Consider the following 21,847-nt stretch of genomic DNA (forward strand, 5'->3'; position numbering starts at 1 on the left):
CGCAGGAAATTCCGCCGGATGCATGGATGTCCGTTTCCTTCCGCTTTCTTTGTGTTGGAATTTTAAACTGGTGGATTTATGAGGACTATGAATGACTGCTCCTCAGATCGCTGCATGCATGGTAAATTGAGACAGCTAGCTAGACTATCTGTTCAAGAATTTCTCTCACTGTTTTACAGCGGCTCCGTGCAGAGTTTAGCGCCGCCCATGACGATTGTGATTGGTTTAAAGAAATAAACCAGAGCACGTTTTTCTCCCGTCCCAGAATGCTATGTGGAGTAGCCATAGACAGTATGTAGCCAGACCCTCCTCCGCTCCGCAGTGTGTGGATGGCCTGGCTAAGCGATACTGAAATAACAGTGCTCCTGTCTCCTGTGACACATTTCTGTCGGTCAGAGCTGTGCCATCCATTCTTTGGAGGAGAGTGGAGCTCTTGTGGGGAGACACAAGGGCACTAAAGAGCCCAAACGGCTGGATGCAGTTTTGTCGACGAGTTTATTTTTGAGATATGAGTCAGCGTCACAAAATATTCAAGGTAAGTAGCGAGCTAGTGCTAGCTATATCGAGTAGCTAACTGTACTAATGCCGCGCGTGTATTGTCATGGAAAACAGTAACTGCATGCTAAACAAATATAAAATGATAGTAACGTTAGCTCACACCACGTTGTTGAGACATTTGTGAGTGGTGGAGGCTTAATCACATTTGGGCCAATATTTTAGTGGTATAACCTGAAGTCCAGTTAACTTTACATTGACATTGAGTTCAAGAGGACACTTGTGATTACATTTTACATCTAACCTTGGCTTGCTTCAGCGACATAAACGAATGTCAGGTTAACTGCTTGCTCATGAACGCATCAGACATTAGGCTAAATGGATTCCATTCTAGATATCGCGAGCACCTTAAGCCATAACGTCAGGTTAGCCATATGAGGCTCGGCAGCATGCCACACAATGTGCTGAGACGAAACCTGCACTGTGACAGAAACTGCACAGGTCATGGTTTAATTTGAACTCGAACCTTCAAATAGACCAACTAAAGCCATTTATCAGGTATTATGAAGAGATTGCAGTGTAAGCCATACAAATCGGCGTTACTTTGTAGCCAAACCAGACACCCGGCAGCCTGGTTTGTGCCATTGTTGTCTGCACTATCTTCACACCCCATCTGTCACACTGAGACTTCTCCTGTTTGACCTGCTTATTGCAGACAGCTTGGAGCGTGTGAAGCGGATTAACCTAGTTGTGTACAGTGCGTCTAAACAGGGATTTTTTTTGTCATCTAAAACAGTGGTTCTCAAACCTTTTGACGTCAAGGACCCTTAAACTGACACAAATTAGACCATGAACCCCCATTTGATTAGATTTGGTTCCAGGCCAGGGTCCCCCATCTAATAGTGTTTTTGCTTTTAAATGTTTTATTACAAAAAGTGTATGAAACCCATAACCAAAATAGTCATACATTATGTCATTGTGTTACTTATGGATGGAATTATAGTGAAAATATATGATTCCCCTTTAGCTGGGGACCCCCTGGAATCCTCATAAAGGACCCCTGGGGGTTCCTGGACTCCACAGTTCAATAGAAGAATGTGATCAGGTGGGAGATGGGCTGTCCCCACTGATAACGGATTTTAAAATGAATACTGGTATTTTTACAGTATAATTTGATAATTAGCAATTGTGCTATTGCCATGTTTTGTTTTTTGTTGTGTGTTTCATCATTGTAAAATTTGTAATTGAAAGTGACAAAAGTGACAATATAGCCTTAATACTCTACATTAGCCAATATATTTACTTGCATGGAAGCGCTAATGTTTCATTATGGTTACCTAATCCCCAAAGGTCCTCATTATTTACCTTCCAACAAAGTCACCCTATCAAGTACAGTACTCTCGGTCATTGACCCCTTTTGTAAACCCAATTTCCCTCATCAGTGTGCATATCACCTACTACCACCCCAACAGGACAGTGGCTTACAGGGCATTCATCTGCTGCTGGACTGAATAGGCAGGAACATTTTAGCCAAGTGGCCTGCATGTCTGGCGCCCCCCTTAGACTTAATATTCACAGGAAAATGGAGCTACACTGCCCCTTAACGTACACACATACTCTATACCGTTTGGTGTTAAATCATTCATTCATTAAGTGATTAACCTATTTTCATACAAATCAGAGGCACTGGCCATGGCGTTTTCTGTTTACCTTTGTACTCACTCTCTTTGTACTTTGTCCTTGTTTCTCCAGGCTTTTTTACTCTACATGTACTGTTTTTTTTAATTGTTCAAATGAACAATTGCAGAAACAACAGGCAGACTGCGACAATGTCAAAATTTTTCATTGTCTTTGTAGGTATTTGGGGCCCAGACACTGCGCACCTCCATTGTACTAAAAGGTTAACAGGACAGTAACCAATATAGTGCGGGACCAGTATGTGTTATGTGGTCATAAAAAGTATTGTAGGGTTTTAATCTTCAAAACATCCTCACAAAATATCAATCTATTATACAACATCTGAAACACAAAAGTATAAGAAAGCATCTGCAGATAAAATTCAACAAAACAAAGCTGCATTTCAGAGGAATAATAACAACCCATATAAGAAAAATGTATTCTCGTTTTAATGCTTAACAAATAGCCTCGCCATATGTTATTCCTGATTTGAACATTTCATCTAAGTAGCTGAAGCTGTAGAGTTTAATACTTAATAAGTACCTTTATTTGGCAATTGCTATACATATCTTTGCCATGTCTGTATTGCCCAAAACTGTAAAGGTGGCCTCTGACAAATATATAAAAAGTTTCTTTGAACGAGAATCTGTAACCCTCCTTGAGATAACTTAAAAAATGTGGCTTGGTAACACCTGGTTCATGCTCAGTGCTCATGCAGAGCAGAGGCAGATGTTGCAGCCTGTGGAGAGATGCATTACTGCGCCATATCTTTGTATTAAAGAAATCTGAAGCAATCATAAGGTTGCATAATATATTTCTCATTGAAGGGGTAAGAGGTGTAGTTCATCTTCAAAATAAATATGTAGATTTTAAATCAAAATTTGCAATTCAGTTAATCTGCAATAATCTGCCTTTTGTGTGTCAGTAGTTTGTTGTTTAGATGCTCATGTGGTCCATTTGAAGTATGATCTGATTGACTTGTGGTGCCACACAAAGAGTAAATTAAGATATTGTCTTATGGAAGGTAAATGAATAGACAGTGCTCTTGCTTATAAAATGAAAAAATACATGTTACCAGGAGTGATGGCTGTATTCAAATCATTTAAAATGTAACCTTGTGATATCCCCATGTTGTGACAGCTTGCCAGCTAGTGGTGTGTGATCTGGAGGGAGAGGAAAGGACAGCAGAGAACATGGAGCTGTCAGATGGCTTCTTGCTGCAGGTCAACAACGGAGAGCAGTGGTGTAACCGCTGGAAACATCCCAACGATGACTCGGTAAGTCACAGACCAAGACCAACAATCTTCTTTATGCCATTCCATTATACAGTAGGATCAGCATTGCACATCTTGTTAGATCATAGAGGGTTTAATCTTGTCTCAGCATTAGTTGTCTTAGTCTTTCCTTTACCTTCAATGTGTTTTATGTGTCGATGTGTTTCAAGGACCGCAGCACCAGCCCCTCGGTGCTGCGCTGTGTTGCCAGCACGTGGAAGGAGGGCCTGCTGAACAGAAAGAGGCCCTTTGTGGGCCGTTGCTGTCACTCCTGTACACCGCAGAGCTGGGTAATGTTGCACCACGGCTAATTAACTCTAACATGAGTTCATTTGCTAGACTCAAGTCAGGTCCAGGGTATTTTTTGATCTAATGTAATTGTTTATAACTAAGGAGAAAATGATCAGTATGTAGCATACAATAGGGCTGGGCAATATGGCCAAAATATTCCATCCTGATAGAAATCATTTCATATCTCAATAATGATATATATCACAATATAGCAAGTTTTCTTGTAATTCAATAAATGGTCTATATGAAATAACCACATGGTAAAGCCTATTTTTGTATACTTGTGTGAATTAAATACTTGACAAATGAGAAGTACTGAGTGTTTTATTCATTTTATTAAGAACTTTAGTGCAAAATGAACTTAACGTGCAAGGGCCAGAACGTAAAGCGTTGTCCAAATGACATTAATGTTGCCGTAATGCTGTTTAGTCACTGGATTTTCGACATTGCAATAGAAACGTTATAGAAAAAAAAATGTATACAGTACAAATCGTCCTATTGCCCAGCCCTAGCGTACATAACCTGCCAAAATCAATTCATTGTGGCTGTTTGAAGACACAGCAGTGGTAACAAGAAAATTTGTTTTGCATTAGCGTCAAGCAAAGTCAGACCACACTGACTTTGTGTAACTGTTAGGCCGGTCTGACACAGTATCTCTAGTTGAGACCTTGGTAACTCCAGCTTGTTTAGCTCTGTAAGGATTGCTCATCTGGATTCCAGTCAAAGACAACAAAATAAAATATACCTTTTATGTGTTTATTCCTCAAATGTACAAAGCTATCGCTGTCTCTAAAGCTCTTAGTTGAAGTTATGTTGATGCTGTCTTCCTCATAATAATAATCATTTTTGTTTCGGTCCCAGGACAAACTGTTCAACCCCAGTATTCCATCTCTGGGACTGCGCAACGTCATCTACATTAATGAGACACACACCAGGTAAACAAAGCGAAATCTCCTCCATTAAAGTATCACTTTATTCCACAGTATTTTTGCTCTGAGCAGTCCTATTAGCCTGGCAAGAGGAACCCATTCAACTTTGAAAACAACATGTCAAGCTGGTTGGCTTTCATTTGCTGCTTTCTCCTCTGGTGATGCTTTAAATGCCCTTTGCACCTTGCAACAAGAGCAAGAGCTTATCTCCCTCTGTATAGTACAATCAATACAGTGCAGGCTGTAGCTGGCCCTCCTAACAACAACCTGTGTATAATAAATGGCAAGGAAACTGCGGAAAGGGAGACATATTAATAATTTAACATCCTGTGACTGACCTGAGCAGGCAAAACTCAGTAAGACACCTTAATACCTCAACCCCAACCAGTATGAACATCAGCGTGGTGTGAATCTTTGCTTTTTCAAAGTCCAAGGCAATCCTTTTGAATAAGGCCACCTTTATGAAGGCTGTTTGTTGTCATGCTCCAAAGAGCACACAAATAACCACATTGTATTAGCATGTAGACAGAGACATCATAGAGCCAAAATGGGCTGAAGTCAATATGGACAAGATGGCATTGTGTAGTTTTGACACAATCAGTATTGTGTCATGTATAAGCTCAGCAAAGTGCGGGGGAAAAATGAAAGCTGTGTGTAATGGATAAAGTCAGCCAGGGCTGATCTCTGGTTCCTAAAAAAAGAAAAAGAAAAGCTAAACAGTTAAACCTTGTATTGTGTGTATGTGAGAGTATGCATGCAGGTTTTTTTTCACAGATCAACAGATATTTATGATCACATATTTTATACAAAATATGTCAATGCATTTGTTAGTGTAGCCATGCATGCAGTATATACGACAATGTGTTCACTTCTTTAGATGTTTCTGTGTATAAATTGGTGCACGTTTGTGTGTCCGTGTGCTCATGCAGACAGCGGGGCTGGCTGGCGCGCAGGCTGAGTTATGTGCTGTTTGTCATGGAGAGAGATGTCAACAAGGACATGTTCACCAGGAATGTAGTGGACAATGTGCTCAACAACAGCAGGTAACGGTCGGTGTTGCATGACACATGTGTTGGAACGTGTCATCAAAGTGCAACTGAGCATCATGAGAGTATGTAGTTATGGAGTCATAGGAGTGCCATAAAAAACAATACATCTGTAAAAGAATAATATAAAGAGGAATAAATAAATAAATAAGCAAAACATTTGGAAACATAAAGAGGAAAAAAATAATAAGAAAATAAAAATGTGGAAATATAAAGACAAATAGCAAATATATAAAAGAATAATACGCATTTTCATTTATTTTTCTCATTTATTTGTTGATTTATTTATTAGTATATTTTATATTTTTTTTAAATGTATTTATTATTTGTTTCCCCTTTATTTTGTTCTTATTCTTTTCCCTATTACCATTGCTATTCCTTAAAGGGCCAAGCTGGAATAAAACTTAATTTAGGTTTGTGTCCACTTACAGTATGTTTGTGCTGTGCTTTGGTCTATGGCAGAGTGGAGAGTGCTATTGTGACGGTAGCCACAGATTTGGACGCTGCAGCCAGCCAGCCTGGCCAGGAGCACAAAGCCATCAGTAAAGTCAAGCAGAAAGCCAGGGCCTTCCTTCAGGAGATGGTGGCCAACATTTCCCCAGCCTTTATCAGGTACATGGTGTATACTGGAAATCTCACCTCACTTGCTTTTCAGTCAATGATTGATATTGCTGGGCTTACAGTATGAGAATATTAGAACACATTACTAGAATTAGTACACTTTATGTGTGTAGCTTTACATTATGTTCCCTTACACTAAAATTGATTAGATTCTGCCACAGCTAAAATTTTGGACTCTTTGTTTCTGTTGCACATCTTCTCACACTTTTCTTTGTTTAGGCTGACAGGGTGGGTCCTCCTAAGGCTCTTTAATGGTTTCTTCTGGAGCATCCAGATCCACAAGGGCCAACTGGAAATGGTCAAGAAAGCTGCTACAGAGGTCTGCAGAAAACACACACAAAGAAAATGAATTCTACTGTCACAGCAATTCTACATTTCCACAACATGTACAAAGGTGTTTTCAGAACATATTGTACTCATATTTGTGACAGCTAAACAGTGTCTAACAGGAACCACTCAAATATTTATCATCACAATACCTTTCTGATGGATGCATGTACATACATGACATATCCACTTTCACTGTTTAAACTGGATTTTGGTTAAGTTCCATCTGCACTGAGAAATGATCTGCGTTTATTTAAAAATCATCTATGTCTCGTCTTTACAGCAAAATGTGCCCATGGTCTTCCTTCCTGTTCACAAATCCCACATTGACTACTTGCTTATCACCTTGATCCTGTTCTGTCACAACATCAAAGCTCCACACATCGCTGCTGGAAACAACCTAAGCATCCCTATCCTCAGGTAAAAAGCCCACAAAGCCTCATGTCAGGTTTGATCTGGCAATAAGGAGCATTTCTGCTCTCTGTAAGTGAAAACGCAGAGATCAGTTTGATGTCAGAAGAAAGCGAATTCCTTGGAAATAAATCAGAGAGGAATTAAAGCTGAACTAAAGAGTGAGACTAAAGATTGAGACTGATTTTACATTTGGAGAATATTAATAGCAGGGAAACCAGCCTGAAAACAGGTGGTGAACCTGTTTTTATCCTGCTTGAAATATTATTTTGAGGTTTTAAAACGCATCTTCTATAGTACATGGGTGCTTGTGATATAGGTCCCAGAAGTACCAACCTGAGCTATGGTTACCGAGAACAGGAACACACCTAGTGACAGGGTACAGAAGAGGAAACATTAAGAAAATGAAGAAGTGAAAGGAAAGCAAAAAGTGTGTTTATATAGATATACACAACTGATGGGTTCAGCACAAAAATGTACAGAAATCTATGAGTAAAGGCAGGACTTGGATGCAAACTGGCTTATTCTACATTGTAGGGAAACGCTGATGTTGAGCTATCACCAACATTTTTTTGTTTAAATCACATTGAATAGTCCAGACCGAATAATCACATTTTTAAAGAGGAATCACTACAGTACAGTGAAATTTAATCACAGTGACGCCATAATCCAAATTATTGGCATGTCGTTTTTACGGACTTCCAACCAACTGAAAATGATGAGGACCAAGCTGCTGCCAGTGTATAAAGCTTTGTGCAGAAGCCACTTGAAACTTTCTATTTTTCTCATCTCAGCACCCTTATCCGTAAACTTGGAGGATTCTTCATACGACGGAGAATGGAGGAGACGGGGGATGGGAAGAAAGACATTTTGTACAGATCACTCTTACATGCAGTAAGTCCCAAGAGTCTATTTATTTTTTTGTGTGGTGTGTGTTGTGTCTTGCGTGTGTGTCTTGCCATGGTTTATTATGTAACTGCAGGCTCTCTTTATGCTTTTCTGCTCTGTTTGCTCTTTTCATTCCTAAGTGATCGACAGGGAGAGTTAAAAGCCTTTGTTACATGATGTTAGTACTTTCTTTATCATCTTCAGGCATACTGTACAATCAGCCTTTGCCTTTTACTTAGACACTACTACTATCCTGTAGTAGTGTCTAAACACCTTCTGTAGACTTCTCTAAAACTTGTGCTGCCAAATTAAGATGGTGTTTGGCTCCTCTTCACTGACCTAGATCCAATTAATGTGCTGTCATTTTGTCTCTGTTGGGACCATAGGTAGGTTTATATTAGTTGCTAACTACTTTACAGCTGGTCACAGCTTTGACTCCTGTGACTGTTAGAGTTTAGGTCAGGCCTCGGTTAAAGCATAATCATTTTAGTGATCTATTGTTTGGCCTATCAAATGTCCCAAAAATGTCTGTTAAATATTTGACATTGTTTTTGAGGACCATTGTCGATGTAAGTAATTCTAAATCTTTCCTACTATGACGCTAAATGCATTTCCACCCTCGTGTGCATATTGCATCTCAAGAAAGTCACTGGTGCAAAACCCTTTTGAATAGTTTGAATTAGAAATTAGAGGCTGATTAAAACTGGAATCTAAACCTTTTGTTTAGCTCTAGTATTTGGATAATGTGGCTTAACAAGCTTTTGCTAATTTGAAAACCTGAAGTAGAACTAATGTTAATAACTGTTAATGTTAATATTAATGCTTTGTCCTCATACGCTACTTGTAGCACAAAGTCTCTAAAAGTGCTTTCTACAAAAAAGCTAGGCTGCTTAGTGGATTTATTTAATTGTACCAGTCTGTCACAGTTGAGAATTGCTGTTAATTTGTGTTTTTGGAAGAGAGTTGAGACAGGGCTCGACAGTAACGGTTGCCCTTGGCAACCAGATTAAGTCAATTGGCAACCATTTCGTGGCCTCTGGTTTCTCCCTTTGGCAACCACCTGTTCAATATTTGTTTTGTTTTTTTAAATATAAAAACAAATCAAAACTGGAAAATCTTATTTCAAAAGAAGTCAGTATTTTATTTGGTTGTCTCCGTAAAGTTTAAACACTACGTTCGTGCGCACCACAACATTTCAGCTGTTGTGCGACCGCTTTCCACACACGCACGTTTGCCATGAAAACATACAGGCAACGCAGTTTTCTGTTCACGTTAAAACGGCACATGTTAAAATCCGATGCTAATATGGCATCGGTGTCCGGTATCTACAGGACGGAATAGCAACCCAGATTTCGGTGCCTCATTATGGTGCTACCTAAATATCTGCGCTGCTCGCTGATGCTCAGAAACAGACGTTACAGGCAACAGAAACATCGCTGCATGTCACGCTATTTAAACACTAAACACTTGGCAGCAGGTAACGTTAGTCTACCATTAGCTACAGTAATAACTGGATTAAACACGGTTAAAATGCTGACAGCTAAACGGTGTAAAAGTGACTGTATTTCACTGTAGAGGATTCCAACAGCGGGACGTACACCAGTCTACCGCTTAAGCTATAAACTAAAAAACACAAACTCAGAAAAATAACACAGACGTGGGACGTGACTAATGCTGCGTTCCAGACACAATTTTTAGCCCGTATGTTACGACTTCAAGTCACCACTCACGACTTGGTAGCGTTCCAGGCAAAGTCACGAAGTAACGTTAACGTTAGCTAGCGGCTACCTAACGTTGACGTTAGCTAGTGCTAGCTGATACTAGCGATTTCTAGTCTGTGACATATTTGTGGCTTCATTTAATAAACATAACCTGTAGTAGTACACACGTATGTGTATTGTTTTGATTACAATGTGCGGAATTACTTTACGTTGCCTATTTATTTCTATTTCTCACCGTTAATCACCAGCGTCTGTACAGCATCAACAGGGTGCAACGTAAAATAAAGCCACACTAGAGCCCGCTTACTGTGCTCCAAGGCTGCAACACAAGAAGCGCCTGGCCTCTACAGAAACCAAATCTTGTTCATGTTAAATTTGGAATCCATGATCAGATTTGAAACCAAATCCTCCAAACGATTCCAAGAAAGAAACGATTCCACTGGAATCGTAATTTTTGAGACGATTCCAAGTAGGAATCGGTTCTCAATGCCCAACCCTAAACACGGGTTACGGGTTGCCTGGAACGCAGCATTAATGTTGCGTTTACTTAAAACTGGTAAACCTCGTGGTGCATTCACAGTTATTGTAAAATACCCTTTTCTCATCTGTTTTTGTCTTTTTAACAGCAATTTACTGGTGAAAGAAGTCATTATTGTTAAAAGTTATTGTTATTAAATTTTTAATCATCATTTAATTTCCCCCCGTTTTTGTGCTCATCCGAAAAATTGATCCGTGACTCAAAACTGTGATTTGAACTGAGTTTTGTGATTCGCTGCACCCCTATTTGAGAGGTTGGGAAATTATATTGCAAGCCATTATCATATTGTTTTATTATTAAAATATGTGGTATAGTTACATAAGAAATCAATTGCTCCAAATTAAGGCAGTTTAAAACATGGCAATCGTATTGTCAATTTTGGCAACCAAAAGCTGATGCCTGGTTGCCAAACCGGCAACCACTTTAAAAAGTTAGTGTTGAGCCCTGTGAGAGTAATGAAAGCAGCAAACTGTGGCAGGCCTTGTGCATAATAAGAGGTATCGGCTTAAGACATGAGCAACTGTTGTAAAGCATGACCTACATTTTATCCATTTTGTATTTCCAATATTTTAACACAGATTCCACCAAACACTTGTCAAACAGTGAACCACGTAGTACTTAAATTTGGTAGAAGATGTAATTTTAATCTGGCATGTGCATGTCACTCACAGAAATGTAATCAACCAAATTCCCTCACAGGCATAAAAAAAAGCCATGTGCTGCTAATTTTGGTCGCTCCGGTGAAGGCCGAAACTGGACGTCTGTCCTTTTCAAAGCTCACTCTCAATGCAACAGCCCAGATTCCATTTCAGGACAAAGCTTCTCTTCTCTTCTTCATGAAGTGTCTACATAGCAAGAGACAGCTGTACTCATCCATGGCTGGATACTGTTACACAACATGGCTGCCTTGGCAAGTGCCTAGTCCCCTGCGGTGTGTTTGGCGGTCAAACAGTCTGTGACCACCACCCACTTTGAACTTGTATTCGGGCTGCATACGCAGCAGCTGCTCAGGGTTCACTTTACTTGACCTCTACCTTGTAATGGAGTCAATGTTGTTTTTTTTAAATGTCAAAGACTTTGCAGAAAATTGCATTTCATCAAAAATAATTTGCACATTTCTCTAACTTTTGCCATCCTGTACCACCTTTTATCATTCGTCTTCATTTCACCATTCTCACTTCAACATTATTCTGTTTCATCAATCTTCCTTCAGTATACAGAGGAGTTGTTGCGTCAGCAGCAGTTTTTGGAGGTCTACCTAGAGGGTACCCGCTCCCGCAGCGGTAAGCCGTCTACAGCGCGTGCAGGCATGCTGTCCATCGTGGTGGACACAATGTGCACTGGGTCGATCGCAGACGTACTGGTGGTGCCAGTTGGCATCTCTTATGACCGTATTCTTGAGGGCAACTACAATAGCGAGCAGCTGGTAAGTGCTTGGGTGACGTCTGTTTTTTGTTTTGGCAACAAAGGTGTTTTCTTTCATTCATTCAAATAAATAGAATATATATTATACAGTAGTTCTGGCTTTTGAAATTGTAGCTGTAGAAATTAGGTGACACAATTTTGTTTGTGGTGGGTAGGTTAGATAACTTAAATATGTTGTTATGATTATCAAGTCTACATTGTAACCATCTGAACTTCTCAATCCCACCAGGGCAAACCTAAGAAGAATGAGAGTTTGTGGGGAATAGCATGTGGAGTGTTTAGGATGCTGAGGAAAAACTACGGTTGCGTCCGAGTTGACTTCAACCAGCCCTTCTCCCTAAAGGTGACTGATTACAGGTTTATATCAGCTTTCATACAAAAGAACTACAGCTGTTGTGGCCACATACGGAGCTTTAGCAGATTTCAGCTATCACTCTTGATTTTAAAGCACTAAAAAGCGTTGCACAGCTTAAAAATGTAGGAATCTTACAACGAAAGATCATGCTTTCTTTTGGTTTCTCAACATTTTCATTAAAGAAAACATCTATGCCTGAGTTTGTATTTGTAATGAAACTTTTGTGTGTCAAATGTAGGAGTACATGGACTCCCAGAGAAGCCGCCATATTCCACCACAAGTGTCCCTGGAGCACACCTTGATGCCCATCATTATTTCTGCACAGTAAGAGCAAATACACACACACAACCCACTCTAACAATCAGTTATATCCTCCTCTGTCTACAAACCAGCAGTTCCACATCCCCACCTGTAATATTATGAACTCTCCTGTCCAAACTTGACTTCTCCCTCCTGCTGCTTGACAGCAGGGTCTGTTATCTGGCAACCGAGACTAGCGCTTGAGCAAGCATTGACAGGGGTCACTTCAGTTCAGCGCTTTCCTTTCAAAGATAACTGATACAGTCATATAGTACAACAACAAGGACGGCGGCGCTCCATCCCAGCTGGTCTCGTGTCACAGGTTCAAAGCTCATGCCAGCAGAGCCGACTGAAAAGACAAATTGCAAATACTTGTTTCATAAAAAGTGCCCTACATCATGTATAGTAACACTCATATGCTAATTATATATTATGGCTGGTTGGGAACCACTGGTCTAAACTATTATCCAATATTGTATAAAAACTTATATTAGTGGTTTCAATCATTTTACTCATATAAACACCTGTTAAACAAGAGAGAAGGAAACTCATTTGTGAAATGAACTGGTGTATTATTCATACCGTATCAAGCTGACATAACAAGACAATTATCAATCTTTATGTTTACATGTTGAGTTGTTGTTGTTATTCTTTCAGGCCTGATGCTCAGCTATTTGAGGGGCAGGAGGAGGAGGAGCAGCAGCTGAACAGAGAGCTGCCCGATGACCTCTCAAGGCGACAACTTATCAACAACCTGGCCAAGCATGTCCTCTTCAGTAAGAAATTCACAAACCACACAGCCAGTGGATTAACTACACCCATCTAACTACATATAACAATACTATAACAACAACAACTACATCTATAGCCCTGTTGCATATGACATTATAGGATCATTATCAGCTTCACCAAGGAACTCCGGTTTGTTAACTTGAGCTGTTTGTTGTATAGAAAGACATCAAGTAAGACTGACATGTGACAGAGGTCATGAATCGTCACAATGCCATCCAATTCAGAGTCTTCCAAACAGGATGCCACATAAATGTCTTATGGCACTATCACATCTCATTTATTTTAAATGCAACAGCACGTTTGCTGCTTAATTAGGCTTTCCTCTTTTATCTCCTTCTTCTGCGCATGGTTCTCCTTTTCATCTTGTGTTAAAAGTGCACCTGCAGCACACATGAAATACTATCCATCATACTGCCTCCATTAATTGAAATTCCACACAGCACAGCATCAGTCCATCCGCTTCACATCCCTCTGGGCTTTTTTTGCCGCGAGGGTAGCACTACAGAAACCGGTTCTTCCCAGCTCATGCAGCTGCATTCTACTAGCTAGGCCTATTTGTTTTTTGCTCTCAGCCAATCACAAAGCCTCCTGCTGGATGGCATGTTGTTTTCAGCCAATAGGATAAGGGGGTGGGGGGATAAAGAAGCACAAGCAGGGAGGAATGCAGTACCACTGCTCACAGGCTTTACACCCCTGATCTTGAGCTGTGCTTTAAATGACCACTAGTAACCTCTGTCCTAAGCCATGTGCGCACACAAGCACACACTACAGTATTTTCTCGGTCTGCCTGATATGTTTCTTATGTAATCAACTCTTTTAGATTTTCTTAATCCTGTGTTATGTCTTACCTAATTGCCACAGACAAACCTGGTACATTGCACACTTTTATATGATTGGGAACTTTATTTGATGGTCAGTATAATGCCAAGTGAATACATGTATAATATTTAAAATATGTAACATATGGTTAGTCATAGATTGTCAACTAGTCCCATCTGTACATACACTTTTAGTTGTTGCCATAATCCCCACCAATGTCTGACATTCGAGACTTAACAAGTTAACTTAACAGCATAGCACTTTTTATCTGTCTTATAAATTAAAAAAATATATTATTTATGAAATATTTATGGATGATATTGATAATGTTCTCAGTGTGTTGCTCATTATATTGTCTTTGTTTCTATCACAGCGGCTAATAAGTCATCAGCGATCATGTCTACCCACATCGTAGCCTGTCTGCTGCTGTACAGACACAGACAGGTAAGTCTGGCTGTCTTTCATGTCCTTGCTATAACACCCTCTCTCTTCACCCCTCTGTTCTTCACGTTTTACTCCTCTTTTTGTCTGTCTCTCTCTTTTTTCCATGTTCATCCTGCTCTTGCCCATCATCCCTTACACACTTACCAGGTCCCTTACACCAAGGTGATCCAAATGTCACATACCTCTGCATGATAGTAATGAATGTCCCTCTCTGTTGGCGATCTCGCTCTTCCTGCATCATCTGTACTGTATTAGTGGTGAGCCGCTGCCCTCTGCAGGCACACTGATCTAAGTGGCTAACAGTGAAAAACAATTACTGAAATTGTCTTCCTGGCTCCAGGAATTGGCCAGCGCTGCATATAACAAACTCAAGCCCTGTCTAGCATTTTGTTGTACTGAATTCTGGCTTTGATTAGCTTATGGAGTCACACACTTTTTTTTTTTTTTTAGCTTTATGCTTTTTCGTCCACTTTTCTCCAGGGGGTGGTGCTGTCCAAGCTGGTGGAAGACTTCTTCAACATGAAGGAGGAGATCCTTTCTCGGGACTTTGATCTGGGCTTTTCGGGGAACTCAGAGGATGTGGTCATGCGTGCCCTCCACCTGCTGGGAAACTGCGTCAATGTGACCAGCAGTTCAAATCGCAACGGAGAGTTCACCATCGCACCCAGCCAAACTGTACCAGCTCTTTTCGAGCTCAACTTCTACAGCAATTGCCTTTTCCATGTCTTCATTTCTGATGCAATCATTGGTACGTTGAACCAAGACGTTGTTGTTGTGTTCTGTGTATCACTAATCTTTGACTTGTTTAGCGGTGTCAACTTTGCTGTTGACATTTTAAATTCCATCAGTCAGACGCTAGTTTTCCCAAGCCTAGATTTTTCTTCACAAATGTATTTTAATGCTTTGTCTCCAGCCTGCAGCATCCTGTCACTGCAGCGAGAGCTGGTAGCGGAATCAGAGTCTGACCACCCGCCCGATGGTCTGAGTAGCCTCCCTCTCAGTCAGGAGAGACTCATCCGCAAGGCCGCCGGGCTCTCGCACTTCCTTGTCAATGAGGTGACAGTGGCACCAGTAAGTCCTGCACATTGTCACCATCTAAATACTTTATTTTCGAATTTTCTCAGCAGTAAACAGTCACAATTAACTAGACAATACAGCAATCAAATGGAGCAGAAACAGACAGAAAAAACAACAACAAAACAAAAAACACACAGGTGGAGAGCTGCCAGAATATCAGAGTGCAAGTTCAAAGCTTGCTCAGATTAGGGTTAGTGCATTTAGGTCTCATCAAGTAATGTCAAAAATGGTTTCCACACCTTCAAGAAGTAACTTTGTGAATTCCTTCTGTCAAAATGAATCCGTTCCATTCTAGCCACAGAAAGCATTTCATTGAGCCACCTCCTGAAACATGGGGGCAGTGTAGACTTCCAATTCCAAGTAATATTATTTTTTTTTAGCTGCAACCATGCCTGCTCTAATAATTTGCTTCTGATGGGGAGGAAGGGCCTCCGTCCTATCAGAGCAACCAGAAATGGCCAGATTGCCATCCGGCTGGATATTTATCTGACATTGTTTGGAAAGACAGTTAAATATGTCACTCCAGAAATGACTTAATGCTGGACAGTCCCAGAATAAGTGTAACCGTGAGCCCTCTGAGATACCACATCTGTCACACAGTGGGCAATCTGATTTCAGAAATCTTGTTAAGTTTGGTTTTAGAGTAATGCAGTCTGTGTAAGACTTTAAATGGAATTAATCGGTATCTAGAGCTAATGGACCAGCTCTGCATAGCGGACAAACCTTCCTCCCACAGTTCATTTGACACCGGAGCACCCAATTCCACGGCCCAAGCTTCTACTGGTGTCGTAAAAGTGACAAAACAGGAGATCAAATGCTTTGAGTCAGGCTGAGAGACAAGTAAATCACAGAAAGTGTGACTATAGTTTGATTGTGAATTTTGGGGTACGCTCCGGTACAAAATGCCTGACTTGAAGGTAGCGACAAAAATGTTAGTTTGGAGCTGAAGAAAGAAGCAAAACAAGAAGAAGAAACAAACAGTCCGCTTTCCCTCCAGTCCAGAAACACTCTATCCATCAGTGCCGGCTTGAACAAGTGATTGTATGTTATAGGGGTGTATACTAAGCTATTCACCAATCTGAGGGATTTTTTAAATTTGATTCAAAGTCCTCAGTGAATTTCTGAGAATGAAGTAGCAGAAGCAGCACTGAGAGAGACGTTTCTGAAACTAGCAGGGACTACATTTTTAACCAAAGCGGGGAGACATCAGACCAGTCTTCGTAGGGACAGCCCCACTGCCAGAAAGTGAAAGCCCAGTAATAATGCTTAAATATCGGAAGGGGTCACCATCTTTCTAAACTTTATACCGTACAATGAGTCCAACAAGTGGCAAGAGGACATTTTTGAAGTGCATCTCCGTATTGTAAGACAAACCCATTTATGTCCCTTTTTTTCTTGTTTGCCGTGTCTGAAGTGAAATGTGAAAAGACAATAACATATGACCAACCCATATCAACATTTGATCTTCATCAGACCTCATGCCATCATACTTTGCAAATAAAAGGCATCTTGTCACTGTGTGATCAATCAATTAAGAATGGCTCTAACTGATCACATAGTAGTACTGATCAGTTGTGTAAACTTTGGTTGTTTGTTCCTGATGATGCTGTTGATGATTGAAACAGATTTTGAATATGACAGTCCACTCGTTTCATGTTTCACCGTGTCTTTCCCTCTCTTCCCATCTGTCTCACAGCCCTGTCAGACTATTTACCAGGTTTTCCATGATGCAGTGACCCGGCTGATCCAGTATGGAGTTCTCTACATAGCAGAGGTCAGTTTACAGATACAAACCTCACTAGTGGCGGACAAGAATAAAAGAAACCACTGTGACTAATGCTGGAAGTTGACTCGCGGGGAACATCTCAGGAAGCGCTGTTAACTATAATTGTTGTGCCTTTTGGGCTATTATAGGATCCGTAGTTAAAATACACCTGATGGATTGTGGGTAACTTTGGCTTCCATTGTTGGTGCTGCTGTAAACGCATGCTGTTGTGCTAATAAAGGTTAATATCCCGGCGTAGTCTGGGTTATCATTTTTATATCTAGTAACATGAAACTATTTGAACATGAACAATATAAGAATAATCGCTTACTGTATGTGTAATATGTGGTAGGTCTTTTCCATAGCCCTGATGGTCTAATTTGTGTGTTTTTTTTGTTTTGTTTTTTTTGTGTGTGACAGGAGGACCAAGAGGAACTGAGTCCCAGCCCCACAGAGGAACCATGGCCCAAAAAGTTCCCTGAGCCCCTTTCCTGGAGAAGCGATGAGGAGGACGAGGACAGTGACTTTGGAGAGGAGCAGAGAGATCGCTACCTAAAGGTCTACTTTAGTAATACATATCTAAAAAGACTATTGTATTAAAGCCAACAGAACCTCCACCACAATGGCAATGGTTTTCAAGTTGTTTGAATGAGCAACATCCAGTCACTGACTTTCTCTCCCTGTTTCAGGTGAGCGTTTCCGCAGAGCACCAGGAGTTCTTCGTCTTCCTACAGCGACTTGTCAGCCCGGTGCTGGAGGCCTACAGCGGCGCTGCCATCTTTGTCCACAGTCTGAGTCAGCCCATGGCTGAGTCCGACTACACCCAGAGGCTCTTCAGATACCTGCTCACCCGCACAGAGAGAGGGGTGGCTGCTTATGGTAGTACTGCAATATTTCCCCACATACACTTTAGGAAAATTGGCTTAGTTTCAACTTGAAATAAACAGTCGCTGCGTAATTATAACATGTTTTATCCTTCTGTAATACAAAACTCATTATTAAACCTTTTAACAGTTATTGGAACAAATGTGCTAGATTTATGGTATATCTCACAGCGAAAATGACTTCTGAAGACTATGAATTAACTAGTAAAAAAAAAAATATGTTCCAGGTGAAAGTGCAACTCATTACCTGGTTAAGAACACCGTGAGGACATTCAAAGAGCTCGGGGTAAGAGTGCGTTTATTATGTGTTCAAATTTATGAACACATGGTGTGTTGCTTACAGTTATTAAAAGACACTTTAGTGTTAAGAAAGTAGGGTTTGGGTTGTGTTCAGGTTCCTCCAGCTGGAGTTAAGGTTTGCTTTCTGTGTTGTAATCTTCTGTAGGTCCTGAAGCAGAGAAGAGAGAACGAGGTGACAACTCTGGAGCTGAGCAGCACCTTTCTACCTCAGACCAATCGGAACAAACTCCTGCAGTACATCTTAGGTTTCACCCTGCTGTGACCGACAAACCCTTCAGCCCAGCTCAGACCCCAGGCTCCTTCCAATAAAGGGCTTCTACTGGTTACTTCTAAACAATCCCAGGTGCTACTCTGTGGAAAGCTTTACCAGGAAGTGCCTTCATGTAACAGCCGCTAACTGTTAGCTGTTAGCCGGAAGAGACTTGAAGCCAGTCTTCCCTTTTTGTTCCAGTCTATGACTCCCTGTCTTAGAACTGCAGCTGATAAAACACGTGTATCATTCTTTGAAGAGGTACCTCTAGGGATCATCTGATCTTTGTGAACTTTGCCAGTGAAGTCCTGAGGTTTTAATATGATCAAAATTTTAAACTATCAGAAAATGTACTCAAGCAGGTTAGTAAATAAGAATCACTTTTACAGCAATCCGAACAAAGCAAGCTGCCTTTCGTCTATACAAGTGAACAAGCAAAATATGCATTGAAAATAATGGTAAACATAACCCACAACAAAAGCATTTTTATGTTATGCACTCCACTATCATACAGTAGAAAACATGTCAAAATGTAGTTTGATGAAATGCTAATTTTGAAAACAAATCCCTGTTCATAGGCCAGAAGACTCATTTGTAGTGCATTCAAATACATGCACTCGAGTGTCATGGAATTTAAAAATGTAATAACTTTTCTATCTAATGAACAGTAGATATAATATTTGTTCCCCGCAAAATGTGTACATATCCAAATTTTCATTTGCAAAACTAAATGTTAAAATCTAATCCTTATAAACAGCTTTGATCAGTTATACTTCACACTTATTGGTTTAAGATATCAAAAAATAGAAGCAGCAAATCAGTCACGGCTGTGCAAAAATATCTACGTGGCAAACACAAAATGTACCTGTTGAAAGTCCAGCGCAGTTGAAGCCTAAAATCACAAGCATCTATAGTGAAGTGCATTCAAACCACTAATATCTAAGTGCATTCAGTTACTACTGTCATGGGTTTTGATGAAAAGTGACTTTGATCTCTGTGTTTGCGCAACACCTTTTTCACTCTTCTCAATGAATGTTACATTGCACTTAAAATAGTTAAATACCAGCCATTAAATCCACGTACGTTCAAATGCAACAAGCTCAGAAACTCTTTGGTCATGCCTTTCAGGGAAAGCAGAGATTTGGGAGCGCCACCATTTTTTTCCTGTATTATAAACACACTGTATAATGAAAGCCGTTCTCAGCGTCACTGCTCTAATGGTTGGGCATACTTAAAACAGGAACTGCATAGTGTGGTAAAAAATAAATGGTACATATCCACTGTGTAGCTGATTTAAATGAAACGTCACGTGTTTACTTTTAAATGTATGATGACTGAAAATGAAATAATATTCCTTAACTGTCAGGTTTACCTATTCTTTATTGTTGTTGGTTCAATGCTTCATTTCAAAGTTTCAGCACCACTGTCTTAATTCACAAAACACAGTCTGGAAACTTTCCGTCAACGCACTTCAAACTACCAGAAAGTAGATCCTGATAATTCCACAATGCATGTGTCCAAAAAAAAATGGTGTCAGGCAGGTTGGGAATAAAAATCCTGGTAACCGAATGAGTTGATAATGAAAATCAAAAACACCAAAACTACCAAAATAAAACATGAGTGAAATTAAAAGCTAATAGTTGAACCTCACTGCACAGTTCATGTGCATTTATCTGCAGAACATTTTCCAGTTTTTATTTTCACTGTAAAAATAAAGTGTGTGTGTGTGTGTGTGTGTGTGTGTGTGAGAGATTCTGAATCTGAATACATTTTGCATTGAACATAAATGAACATCTAAGTTAATGTTTGAGTGTATGAGTGCACACCAATTGAGAAATGTGTGTGTTTGGAAGGGCAGAGTAAGTTTGATGAATTTTTGGGATTATTAGAAGGAATGCTAACAATATGTTCTCAGATTGATAATGTGAAGACAGTTTGAATGTTAGAAATCAACATTCTTGATCTGTCAGGGCAATACAATTAAAAACAAATCGTGTTACTGGTGGTATACATTTAAATGAATATTTATACTGAAAGACTTGACAGTGATCAACAACACTGCTTGTCACAGTTAACATAAATGCTATGGTTGCTTTATTTAATATTAGAAACCTGCGTATTGTCATGCAATTTTTCAACTCTATGTAAGAAATATCCCTGAAATGAAAACTTTTGAAGGATCGGTGAACGACACCCACAGCATGTTGAAGAACAGAAAAGTATGTCTTTTAAATGGGAATGTGATCATTGTGATTTGATTTACATTCAAAGCATTTCTGAGCCCACAAATAAGTCCCCAAGCTAAAAACCACTCTACATACTGTACTGCATGTTTCCTCTGGTCGCCTTGAATCATCAACATTTTAATGTGAACTCTACTTAACTTGAGAATTGTATTTTACAGTCTAGTATGTGAATTTTGTTGCCGGGAAAGATAGTCTGTATAGGAGCTAAAGTTAAACTTGTTACCTCTTGAATGTATCTCATCTGTCCCCAAAAGGGTCAATGTGATATTGTAGAGTACTCGATGGAGTCGGTACGGACATGATACAGTTTTTATGAACTGTGATTATTGTTGAGACTCGTTGCTACTGAAGCTGCATTAACAACATCCCTCTACAACTATGTAACTTTGTAGGATAAAAAAAAAGCCTGTATCTGGGGAGCAGGTGCCTTTTTAATGCACTGTAGTGGTCTTTGGTTGTGTTTTTTGTTCTGTTTTTGTGCATGTTAACAAAAATGATTTCGTGTGGGAATCCAAAAGAACACTGTAGATTGTAACTTAGAAAAAACAACACAAGCAGAGAACTTGTGGTTACTGTAAGAAGAATCACCAGCTACTAAAAACAAGTGTCACCTTTTTTGTTGCTTTCTCAGAGCAAAGCACAATTAGCATTACTAGATTTTGTTTTTAAATAAATTAATGATAGATTAACAATGGTGTCTTCTGTTTTTTTTAATGATTTTTTTTTTCCAGTGGGAGATGGGACATTAAATGTTTGGGTATCAGTTATAAATACTCTATTGATATTACACTTTATTTCCCAGTTGATTTAACGTAGTTCACTTGTTTCATCCATATTTTTTCATACCTCTTAGTTTGTATGTTTCTTTACGTGAAAATGTACAAGAATGTTGTGGAAATGGATAAAGCCCAAACACATCTCTGCATTAAGAATCTGTGATAATGTGATGTACAATGTGAGGATTGGATGCTT

General features: G+C 39.8%; 1 protein-coding gene across 3 annotated transcripts; it reads left to right on the forward strand.

Annotated features, from left to right (window-relative positions):
* Positions 1-35: 35 nt before the first annotated feature.
* Positions 36-21,567, forward strand: gpam (glycerol-3-phosphate acyltransferase, mitochondrial). Of its 3 annotated transcripts, none has more exons than XM_078278785.1 (21): positions 36-121; positions 3,313-3,446; positions 3,602-3,736; positions 4,599-4,672; positions 5,596-5,709; positions 6,175-6,324; positions 6,553-6,652; positions 6,944-7,080; positions 7,866-7,965; positions 11,432-11,644; positions 11,873-11,986; positions 12,237-12,322; positions 12,956-13,074; positions 14,283-14,353; positions 14,834-15,101; positions 15,267-15,424; positions 17,127-17,204; positions 17,616-17,753; positions 17,885-18,074; positions 18,307-18,365; positions 18,525-21,567. In XM_078278785.1, exons 1-21 carry the CDS (start codon positions 79-81, stop codon positions 18,639-18,641), a joined length of 2,598 nt encoding a protein of 865 aa, XP_078134911.1. In that variant the 5' UTR covers positions 36-78; the 3' UTR covers positions 18,642-21,567. The 3 variants fall into 3 exon arrangements, with proteins under 3 accessions (XP_078134911.1, XP_078134912.1, XP_078134913.1); XM_078278786.1 differs by having other exon boundaries at positions 37-121; positions 3,313-3,449; positions 3,617-3,736; XM_078278787.1 differs by lacking the exon at positions 36-121 and adding an exon at positions 154-535.
* Positions 21,568-21,847: the final 280 nt, after the last annotated feature.

The sequence above is a fragment of the Sander vitreus genome, chromosome 21, assembly GCF_031162955.1.
Source record: "Sander vitreus isolate 19-12246 chromosome 21, sanVit1, whole genome shotgun sequence".
Lineage (NCBI taxonomy): Eukaryota > Metazoa > Chordata > Actinopteri > Perciformes > Percidae > Sander > Sander vitreus.